At 51.7% G+C, this 11,868-nt stretch overlaps 1 protein-coding gene across 2 annotated transcripts in view; it reads left to right on the top strand.

Moving 5' to 3' along the window:
* The window catches only part of LOC143960237 (acyl-coenzyme A thioesterase THEM4-like), a 5,710-nt gene extending 3,897 nt beyond the window's left edge, over window positions 1-1,813 (top strand). For both annotated transcript variants that reach the window (XM_077468587.1, XM_077468598.1), the window contains exon 7: window positions 1,474-1,813. In XM_077468587.1, coding sequence (XP_077324713.1) covers window positions 1,474-1,520 — 47 coding nt within the window. In that variant the 3' untranslated portion in view covers window positions 1,521-1,813. The remainder of the gene's footprint in view (window positions 1-1,473) is intronic.
* The last annotated feature ends 10,055 nt before the right edge of the window (window positions 1,814-11,868 follow it).

The raw sequence follows: 11,868 nt of genomic DNA, 5'->3' as shown, positions 1-11,868 counted from the left end.
CTCCTTCTTGTCTGCCGTTCCTCTGTTGCTGCTCCTCCTCTGTCTCTCCTGTCATTGCTCCCGACGTTGCTCCTCTGCTGTTCCTCTTCATTGTCTGCTGTTCCTGACGTTGCTTCTCTGCCGTTTCTGTCATTGCTCCTCTCTTCCTCTGTCATTCCTGGTGTTGCTCCTCTGTTGTTGCTCCTCTGTCCCTGCTGTTGCTGCTCCTCTCTCCCTCCTTCTCTGCCGTTCCTAGCATTGCTCCTCTGCCATTCCTCTTGTTTCTTGTCTGTTGTTCCTGTCGCTGCTCGTCTGCCGTTCCGGTCGTTGCCAATCCTGTCATTGCTCCTCTGCCATTCCTTTTTGTTTGTTTCTTGTCTGCTGGTCCTGACACTGCTCCTTTGTTGCTCCTCTGCTGTTCCTGTTGCTGCTCCTCTGCCATTCCTGACATTGCTCCTCTGTCCCTCCTTGTTGCTGCTCCTCTCCTTCTTCTCTGCCGTTCCTCTGTTGCTGCTCCGCCTCTGTCTCTCCTGTCATTGCTCCCGACGTTGCTCCTCTGCTGTTCCTCTTCATTGTCTGCTGTTCCTGACGTTGCTTCTCTGCCGTTTCTGTCATTGCTCCTCTCTTCCTCTGTCATTCCTGGTGTTGCTCCTCTGTTGTTGCTCCTCTGTCCCTGCTGTTGCTGCTCCTCTCTCCCTCCTTCTCTGCCGTTCCTAGCATTGCTCCTCTGCCATTCCTCTTGTTTCTTGTCTGTTGTTCCTGTCGCTGCTCGTCTGCCGTTCCGGTCGTTGCCAATCCTGTCATTGCTCCTCTGCCATTCCTTTTTGTTTGTTTCTTGTCTGCTGGTCCTGACACTGCTCCTTTGTTGCTCCTCTGCTGTTCCTGTTGCTGCTCCTCTGCCATTCCTGACATTGCTCCTCTGTCCCTCCTTGTTGCTGCTCCTCTCCTTCTTCTCTGCCGTTCCTCTGTTGCTGCTCCGCCTCTGTCTCTCCTGTCATTGCTCCCGACGTTGCTCCTCTGCTGTTCCTCTTCATTGTCTGCTGTTCCTGACGTTGCTTCTCTGCCGTTTCTGTCATTGCTCCTCTCTCCCTCCTCTGCCATTCCTGGTGCTGCTCCTCTCTCCCTCTTTCCCGTTCCTGGCTTTGCTCCTCTGCCATTCCTCTTGTTTCTTGTCTGCTGTTCCTGTCGCTGCTCCTCTGCCGTTCCTGTTGCTGCTCCTCTTTCCTTCTCTGCCATTCCTAGCGTTGCTCCTCTGCCACTCCTGTTTCTTTGTCTGCTGTTCCTGTCACTGCTCCTCTCTCCCTCCTCTGCCATCCCTGTTGTCTGCTGATCCTGTTGCTGCTCCTCTCTCCCTCCTTCTCTGCCATTCCGGTTTCTTGTCTGCTGTTTCTGTTGCTGCTCCTCTCTCATTCCTCCTCCTCCTCCCTCCTCTGCCTTTTCTGTTGCTCTTGTTGTTGTTCTGACAATTTACACTTTTTTTTTTCTCTCCTCCAGCTTTGTACGTTATGTTGAAGTCAGGAGAATCTGAAGCCCGACTATAATTTGCACATCTCAGACCTCAGGAAATGTTACAGATTCTGTTGGTTGGCAGCTGCACTTTGTACTGTAATGTATCCTGTCTGTCACTAGAGGGCAGCAGATCCCGTACCATAGAAACCCTCCTGGGAGAACTTTTTTATAATGTACTCACCGCTCTCTTGGATTGATCTTTTGTAGCGGTCCCTTTTTTCTAGGTGCAATGACCTCAAACCCGCCCCCACCATGTACCCGTTTTTGTACAGCCCTGTTCTTTGACTCCTCCCAACCAAATGTAATTAATAATCGTTCATAATTATTGTATGTGACGTTTATTGAAACTGAATAAATACAGAAAATATTTTCACAGCATTTCAAGTGTTGCAAATACCTTCATTGTATCTTCTTCATCCTGGGGACCGTTCCTCCTCTCGCTTCATCCTGGGGACCGTTCCTCCTCTCCTCATCCTGGGGAACATAACTCCTTTTGCCTCTTCGAGGGAACCATTCATCCTCTCTCCTCATGCTGGGAACCATTCCTCCTCTCTTCTCACCCTGAGGACCATTCCTACTCCTCATGCTGGGGACCATTCCTCCTCTCCTCTTCTCACCCTGAGGACCATTCCTACTCCTCATCCTGGACACCATTCCTCATCTCTCCTCATCCTGGACACCATTCCTCATCTCTCCTCATCCTGGACACCATTCCTCATCTCTCCTCATCCTGGACACCATTCCTCATCTCTCCTCATCCTGGAGACAATTCCTCCTCTCTCCTCATCCTGGAGACAATTCCTCCTCTCTCCTCATCCTGGAGACAATTCCTCCTCTCTCCTCATCCTGGAGACAATTCCTCCTCTCTCCTCATCCTGGAGACAATTCCTCCTCTCTCCTCATCCTGGAGACAATTCCTCCTCTCTTCTCATCCTGGAGACAATTCCTCCTCTCTCCTCATCCTGGAGACAAGGATCCTGGATGAGGAGAGAGGAGGAATTGCCCCCAGGATGAGGAGAGAGGAGGAATTGCCCCCAGGATGAGGAGAGAGGAGGAATTGCCCCCAGGATGAGGAGAGAGGAGGAATTGCCTCCAGGATGAGGAGAGAGGAGGAATTGCCTCCAGGATGAGGAGAGAGGAGGAATGGCCCCCAGGATGAGGAGAGAGGAGGAAGGGTCCCCCAGGATGAGGAGAGAGGAGGAAGGGTCCCCCAGGATCAGGGGAGAGGAGGAAGGTTCTCCAGGATGAAGAGACACAAGAAAGGGTCTCCAGGATGAGGAGAGAGGAGGAATGATCTCCAGGATGAGGAGAGAAGAGGAAGGTTCTCCAGGATGAATAGAGACAAGAAAGGGTCTCCAGGATGAGGAGGGAGAGGAGGGATGGTCCCCAGGATTAAGAGAGGTATCTCCCCAGCTGGACACAGACACCAGTTCAACCTAACAATGGTTATCCCCATCTTGTCCATGCCATGTACAATCACCCCCCATCCTCTCCATGCCATGTACAATCATCCCCCATCCTCTCCATGCCATGCGCCATCATCCCCCATCCTCTCCATGCCATGTGCCATCTGTTATCCCCCATCCTCTTCATGCCATGTGTCATCATCCCCCATCCTCTCCATGCCATGTGTCATCACCCCCCATCCTTTTCTTTGTTCTTCTCCTGTTAGACACATCCTGAGCCCGGAAGTCCCATCTTCTCCCCCATACCTGAAACTAGACAAGAGAAGTTGGCATTGTCCTCCACCTGAGGCTGGGGACCCCTGAGTTGGTGGACACTTTGGGGGGGGGGGGCAGCCTTGTATATGGGGATTCCACCATTCTATGGATCGGGGGCCCCTGTATATTGTTCTCTGCAGCCTTGTCAGCCGGTCCCAGCCACATTGCTACCCATTAATAGACGCTCACAGACCAGCACCTGGTAGAGACGTGGCAGGAGGGACTCCTAAGGGTGAGTGATGGCATGTAAACCTGCAAGACCTAGTGAACCCCTAGAAGAGTGAGTGTGGCTCCACCCACCATATTCTGGGGTCACCGATGAGTCCGGACTCCATATTCTGGGGTGTGGGGTCACCAGTGAGATCAGCCTCCATATTCCAGGATCACCAGTAAGCCCGGCCTCCATATTCTGGAATGTGGGGTCACCAGTGAGATCAGCCTGCATATTTTGGGGTCACTGATGAGTCCGGACTCCATATTCTGCACTGTGGGGTCACCGCTGGAGCCAGCCTCCATATTCTGGGGTGTGGGGTCACTGGCCTCCATATTCTGGGGTGTGGGGTCACCGGTGGAGCCGGCCCCCATATTCTGCACTATGGGGTCACCGGTGTAGCCGGCCTCCATATTCTGGGGTGTGGGGTCACTGGCCTCCATATTCTGGTGTGTGGGGTCACCGGTGTAGCCGGCCTCCATATTCTGGGGTGTGGGGTCACTGGCCTCCATATTCTGGTGTGTGGGGTCACCGGTGTAGCCGGCCTCCATATTCTGGGGTGTGGGGTCACCGGCCTCCATATTCTGCACTGTGGGGTCACCGGCCCCCATATTCTGCACTATGGGGTCACCGCTGGAGCCGGCCTCCATATTCTGGGGTGTGGGGTCACCGGCCCCCATATTCTGCACTGTGGGGTCACCGCTGGAGCCGGCCTCCATATTCTGGGGTGTGGGGTCACTGGCCTCCATATTCTGGTGTGTGGGGTCACCGGTGTAGCCGGCCTCCATATTCTGGGGTGTGGGGTCACTGGCCTCCATATTCTGGTGTGTGGGGTCACCGGTGTAGCCGGCCTCCATATTCTGGGGTGTGGGGTCACTGGCCTCCATATTCTGGTGTGTGGGGTCACCGGTGTAGCCGGCCTCCATATTCTGGGGTGTGGGGTCACTGGCCTCCATATTCTGGTGTGTGGGGTCACCGGTGTAGCCGGCCTCCATATTCTGGGGTGTGGGGTCACTGGCCTCCATATTCTGGGGTGTGGGGTCACCGGTGGAGCTGGCCTCCATATTCTGGGGTGTGGGGTCACTGGCCTCCATATTCTGGTGTGTGGGGTCACCGGTGTAGCCGGCCTCCATATTCTGGGGTGTGGGGTCACTGGCCTCCATATTCTGGGGTGTGGGGTCACCGGTGGAGCTGGCCTCCATATTCTGGGGTGTGGGGTCACTGGCCTCCATATTCTGGGGTGTGGGGTCACCGGTGGAGCCGGCCTCCATATTCTGGGGTGTGGGGTCACTGGCCTCCATATTCTGGGGTGTGGGGTCACCGGCCTCCATATTCTGCACTGTGGGGTCACCGGCCCCCATATTCTGCACTATGGGGTCACCGGTGGAGCCGGCCTCCATATTCTGGGGTGTGGGGTCACTGGCCTCCATATTCTGGGGTGTGGGGTCACCGGTGGAGCTGGCCTCCATATTCTGGGGTGTGGGGTCACTGGCCTCCATATTCTGGGGTGTGGGGTCACTGGCCTCCATATTCTGGGGTGTGGGGTCACCGGCCTCCATATTCTGCACTGTGGGGTCACCGGCCCCCATATTCTGCACTATGGGGTCACTGGTGGAGCCAGCCTCCATATTCTGGGGTGTGGGGGTCACTGGCCTCCATATTCTGGGGTGTGGGGTCACCGGCCTCCATATTCTGCACTGTGGGGTCACATATTATAAGATCAAAAACAGGCAGTGGTAAAAAAAAAAAAAAAAATCTTATAGTAAGTGCATATAGTGGCTCTCCTACTATGTATATTCATTGTGGCCAAAATTGGTGTGTTTCTTGCGTAGGACCGCTGAGCCTTGTTGTTCACAGCTTGAAGCCATGATTTTTCTTCACCAGTGAAGAAAATCTTGGGGTGGGCGGGGACGTTCTCACCATCTGTTCAGCTCTGCCCGCCCACCCGCAAGTCTCCGCCCACTCGAGGCTATAATTTTTCTCCACCGTGAGCATAAATCTACAGCGCATGCGCTGTTAAGGGCAGGGGATTGACACATGCGCAGTAAAGGCCCGCCGTCAGCTGTGCGAATGACGTAGCCTCACCGGAAGTGACGGGGTGAGCGAAAATCACGGGTCGCATGAAATTTTACAACACCGGCGGCTGACGTTTGTTATATACGGAGGGCGGGGCCACCCGTCACCTGACCCCGCCCCCCTCTGACGCAAGGGGAAACCCGGGGTTCCCCGTGACGTAGGGGTGACCCCGCCCCCCTCTGATGTAACGGAAACCTGCCTGTGTTACATCAGAGGGGTGCGGGTCCCCCCTACGTCACGGGGAACCCCGGGTTTCCCCTTGCGTCAGAGGGGGGCGGGGTCAGGTGACGGGTGGCCCCGCCCTCCGTATATAACAAACGTCAGCCGCCGGAATGCCTGTAGTGTCTCCTCCACGGAGACAGAAGAAGGATGCTGCGCTGCGCTGGATGATATTAGACATCGCTGGAGATATGACCGTCCGTCGATGGATAGCAAGAGTGGATTACCGCCGCTGGAATCTTTTTTTTATTTTTTTATTTTTAATAAAGGAATTTTTCAAAAGTGTGTTTGTTTTATTTAAACATTTTTTACACTTTCTTTGTGAAATGGTAGGGGTACTTTTGTACCCCCTTACCATTTCAAACAGGGGGGGGGCCGGGATCTGGGGGTCCCCTTGTTAAAGGGGGCTTCCAGATTCTGATAAGCCCCCCGCCCGCAGACCTCCACAACCACCGGCCAGGGTTGTGGGGATGAGGCCCTTGTCTTCATCAACATGGGGACAAGGTGCTTTGAGGGGTCACAGACCCCCAAAGCATCCTCCCAATGTTGAGGGCATGTGGCCTGGTACGGTTCAGGAGGGAGGGGGGGCCGCTCTCTCGTCCCCCCCTCTTTTCCTGCGGCCTGCCAGGTTGCGTGCTCGGATAAAGGGTCTGGTATGGATTTTTAGGGGGAACCCCACGTCAATTTTTTTTTAAATTTGACGCGGGGTTCCCCTTAATATCCATACCAGACCTGAAGGGTCTGGTTATGGATATTTAGGGGGAACCCCACGTCAATTTTTTTCTTAAATTTGAGGCAGGGTTCCCCTTAATATCCATACCAGACCTGAAGGGCCTGGTAATTGAATTTGGGGGACCCCCACGCTTTTTTTTTTATTTATTTATTTATTTTTTTATCAATGACTTTCAATGAGTGTTCTCTGTATTACGGGAGCCGACAATTCATTATAGCTGCGAGTGATTTTAAAGGACTTTTTTTCCTGCATAAATGACACTTTGTGCAGGGACAATTCTAAGCACGGGAAACATGCGCCCCTTCACAGGCATACTATAGACAACCCCCCCCTACGAAATTTAAAGGAATATTACACTTTTATTGTTTCACTTTAATCATTATTAAAATCACTGCTCCCGAAAAAACGGCCGTTTTTAAAACTTTTTTTTGCATTGATACATGTCCCCTGGGGCAGGACCCGGGTCCCCAAACACTTTTTAGGACAGTATCTTGCAGAATCTTTTCTCTCTGTCAAATCTTTTTTCTCTGTCGAATATTTTCTCTATATAATCTTGGACTAATAGAGGTAAGGTTAGGCACATTCGAACACAGGTTCTATAGACACGTTGTCAGAGTCACGTCGAATCTCCTATTCTATATCGAACTGTTGTAACAATGAAAACGAAAATAAAGCATTTATTTATGTCGGATCTTTCGTTTTTCGGATTTTGTGCTTTCGTTATCGTTTGGCAAAACGAAAACGAAAATAGCTGAAATTCGGACGAAAATGCATTCGGACGAAAACGAATGCACATGTCTACTGGGCGGTGAGCCCTGGTCTGCTGGGCGATATGCCAAGAGAAGGCTGCATACCTTAAGAAAGTAAAAGGATGTTTCTGTAGAGAAACGTGTTTTAAGTGAAGTACTCTGAGAAGGGAAATGGGTGGGTGGGTACCTTGCACTGGAACCGACACAGACCGTTGTGGGTGGTCTGATTATATACCCTCCGGGCTCCTCCCATAATTACGGGCCACCATACTGGCCCTCTTATTTATGGTCGGAGCCCTCTGCTGTAAGAGATATGAAAGAACACATAAACACGTCACAAGACTAACAACATAAAATAGACCTGAATTGTGCCCTTGGTCTGCTGTAAGGTAAGCCCTGGTGAGCTGGGCGGTGAGCCCTGGTCTGCTGGGCGATATGCCAAGAGAAGGCCGCAAAAGACTTGGTTTAGGGAGGTAACTATTAATTTATGTACAACAAGACACTACGGGGCAAAGTTGCTGAAGGCTCAGGACATTTCCACTTGTGGATTGGAGATGTATCGAGTAAAGCAGGTGGATTCCCGCCTGCCCATCTTTGATCGCGTGGACTGGCTTCTGATGCTGCTCCAATGCGAAAGAATGTCCAAGAAAATGACCAAGGTCCTGGCCTAATTTGCTCAAAAGGAACCTGACGTGACTAATGAACTGGTTGCTGCCTGGGGTACTAATCGGGAACGGTAGTAATGGGCTGTCCTGCGAGGGATCAAACATATGGGCCAAAAATTGATCTAGGATGGACACGGGGCACCAGGCTTTGAGAGTTTGGAAAGGTTTGATGTCAACCCCTGGACCGGACTATTGTGTTTTGGACACCCTGAGGAGCAAGATGAAGTAAGTCTGATGGCGTCTGAGGTGGCGTCTACGTAACACTTTACCACTGGGATGGTGACAGTATTCACTGGGGTGTAAGAAGCTGTAGAAAGCCAGGTAGATGGCTGCTTGAACGACCAGGCTGAATTTAGCCAAAGGGGAATGTGACAGGATGAAAGACACGTCTCGGAAAATGGCACTGGTGACGGGTAGCCGTTTGATACTGAATTGGGGTCATTGCCTGTGAATACCACACAACATGGTCTTGACCGTATGGGCGGCAAAAAAGACGGTTTGTTAGGATCTCATAAGGGGATGAAATACTGGATGTCAGCTGAGTGGGGTCTAAGGTATTGTGTGACAATGCCAACTGTGTGTGGTGGCATAATATGAAGACCAGGATGTGATGGAGAACTCTTGGTATTGCTCTGAGGTTTGAAGCTAGTAACCTGACATAGAACCCCTAGGCTGCACGGTAGGCCTTCAGGGTGTTGTGAGATAGTGAAAGATTAATAAGGCAGGTAGCGTTGTGAAAGTGTTGTTTGAATCCGAGGTTAGCTACGACCAGTGTGGGATAAGAGACATGGTCGGTCGGTTCCAGGTTCCTGCAAAATAACGAAGCAAAGTTAACGGGTAGTGCGTCGGCCAGATTATTGTGTTTGTCTGGGATGTGGACGCATAGGACGTTAGATTGGTGCTGTGGGGATAGTGGCACCAGCCTGCGCAGGAAGGCCACGATGGCAGGCTACTAGGACCTCCTTTATTCACAATACTGGCTGTGGCTTGGTTGTCTGTGGCGAACATCACTGTTTGTCCTGCCCAGTTGTTGCACCAGACTTGAGCTGCTGCGACAATGGGGTAGAGGTCGAACAAAGAGGAGGACTAACTGAACCCAGGAATCAAGAGGATTCCTGATGGCCATGGCCCTATAAACCCAATTTGGCCAAAATTGAGGCGAGGACCTGTGGAGGCTGTGGTGACCATGACTACCTGAGATGAAGAGAGAGATGCTGAGGGAATACACATTGGCATGCCATTCCAATTTGTGAGAAATTCGACTCCCATGGGCAGATCTGCTATAGCTGGCACATTTTAATTTAAGGATTTAGTCAGGGTCTTTGCCTGGAAGAGAAACACTAAAAGATGGGAGGTAAAAGATCCCCTTGAGTCTGGCTGCTGCCTTGGCTGAAAATAAGCGGTGATAGTCAAAGGATGGGCACCCTGCGTACTTGTGACCTGCTGCATGCAGATACGGGTCCAATTCTACCCTCCTGTTGGGGTTGCTCTGCCTAGCATGTCTCTGACTGTCCCCAAGGCCAGCACAAACTCTGTGACAGTGAGCTTGCGATTAAGTAAAGGGTCTCTGGCCTTCAGGATGACGGAGACATCTCCCCGCGAATATGATTTGTTCTAGGCCAAGTTGTGTACTGCTATGAGGAGGGATGCCAAGTTAACGTCGTTGTCATCCAAGATATCCTCCTAGATGCCCTGCTAGGACAAGGTGTGCAGGGAAGACGATGGTGCAGAAGTTGGGTGTATCTGTAAGAGAAGGTACGGGAATGACGGTGGTGACTGGAGCTGGTAGGGGCACGGCTGGGCGTACCTCCAGGGCTGTCACTCTGCTTGGACTTCGGCGACTGCTGTTGACAGTGTGGTTACCCAGGAGTGCAGCTGAGTAGTCGCAAAGAAAATAGACTGAAGTGGTGCCTGGAAGGGCTGCCACTGGCGGTGGAAACAGTAGCAACAAAAGGCTTGGTTTCCTGGCTGCAGCAGGGTAGGATTTACTCCTGCGACACCGTTCTGCTATGAGTTTATTTTTATTTTTTGTTTTTTTTTGTTTTTTTTAATTTTTTTTTATTGGTCCAAGCTCTTGTGAGACTGTAAACCGCCGCTTGCTGAGCCCGTAAAGGGTGATGGCAGGGCTGAGGCAAAGTCCTCACTGTCTGCCTGTGACATGGCGTCAACTAAAAGCAAGGGGGGGTGCGTATGTTTGAGGTAAGTTGCAAAGGTAGGAGGGGATAGTTGCGTTTGGGTAGATAAGATGAAAGGCGGAAGGAAACAAGAAGAATAGGACAAGGAACGACAGCCATAGTGACAGTTGGTTTGCGCTCGAGTGCTGTTGAGTGTGACTTTAGAAAACTCAAAAGAATGCGTGACAACCGAGGTGAGCCAGGAGGTGACTGGCTAGGTAACCGATAGCTCGGGTGTCAGTCTGTGCTCGGCACAGACTAATGAACCAGAGCGCCCCAGGGCGGACTGGGGTGGGTAGCTGAAGTCTGGTATACTAAGTAGGAATGTTGCGATCTGTAGTTAATTGACGTGGGTTCGGTCTACTAATGCTTGCACTGCCAGCAAGTATGGAGATTAGGCGACCTTGTCTGCGTATTGAAGGCTTGTGCTTCGAAAACAGAGTGAAGTGCACAGAAGTATGTGACAGTTGCTAACGCCTCAGAAGAAGGTCAAATTCTGTATGTGAAGTAAAAATATGTAGTGAAAGAGTGTTTAAGAGAAAGGGGGAATCCCATTGAACTAAACACCTGACTTTATGCACTAGTTGTGAAGTCGACTGGTTGGGGTCGAGAACTGAGTTGACCGGGAGCCTGTAGTAAGGTGACATGAGAATTTTGTTTTGACAAGGGGGATTGCAAAGAGCTCTTTGGGGCAAAGCTGGCCCCCTGGTGAAGATGCAAGCCCTCGACAATGGGGTTTTTTTTTTTTTTTTTTTTGGGAGATACTGTCCAAACCTGGTGCAGGGTGGACTAACTGGTGTTCTAACTGGCCTAAAAAGGGGAAAGCGACAGAGAAAATGATGAGCAGCCGTGTTGCTACTGGAGACGATGAGTGGCAGTTTGAGCCACTTGCTGAAATGCTTGCAGCGATTGCAAGGAAGCGGCCTTATTTGAATTATGGGGGGCGTGGCTTGGACGCCGAAGGGAATGGACGCTGCGTGCTGAGCTGAGCTGAGCTCCGCTCCGTCGGTCCGTGATACCAGCTTCCCCTCCAGCCATATCGAATTGTGCGACGGACGCCATACCGCCTTGTGCGATGGACGCCATACCGCCTTGCTGAGTTTTCCCTCCAGCTCTCCCTCCAGCTATAACGAATTGTGCGATGGACACCGCTTGCTGAACTCCCCCTCCAGCTATATCGAATTGTGCGATTGTGCGATGGACACCGTTTGCTGAGCTCCCCCTTCAGTTATATCGAATTGTGCGATGGACACCGCCTGCTGAGTTGAGCTGAGCTCCGTCGGATTGTGATACCTGCTTCCTCACCAGCTATATCGAATAGTATATCGAATAGTGCGATGGGCAGACGAGATAGACTGCCTGAGAGTCCTGAACCACAGAGCCCTTATCCCACCTCTGGAGTACGCCGTATAGCGGACATTTTCGACCCTCAAGCACAGAGGATACAGAGGAGTAGGGGCCGCCCTGCTAGTAAGATGGCGCTGAGAAGCCACGAGGTAGAACACAGCGAGGACTCCAGGTCGGCTTCAGAGGATAGGGTAAGGGAGCAGGATTGCTCAGATCACCCTCTTATGCTCTCAGAAATGACAAAAATAGCGGCTGATATTAAAGGCACTTTGTTTTCTGCTATTAATGACCTAAAGGCGGACTTCATAGCCCTGTCGGACCGACTGTCCCAGAATGAAAGAGCAGAGGCAAAAAGGGATAGAGCGGTGGAGAGGCTGTGCTCCACTGTCTCATCCCACACCATTCATCTTATTCAGATGAACAAGCACCTCGAGGAACTTGACAATCGGGGGCGCAGACAGAACATTAGAGTGAGGGGAATCCCC

This window comes from Lithobates pipiens, unplaced genomic scaffold, assembly GCF_037356315.1.
Source record: "Lithobates pipiens isolate NorthernLeopardFrog02 unplaced genomic scaffold, aLitPip1_a1.2 Scaffold_11, whole genome shotgun sequence".
Classification (NCBI taxonomy): Eukaryota; Metazoa; Chordata; class Amphibia; order Anura; family Ranidae; genus Lithobates; species Lithobates pipiens.
The sequence above is the reverse complement of the archived record's forward strand: the minus strand, read 5'-3'. Positions and strand labels throughout refer to the sequence as shown.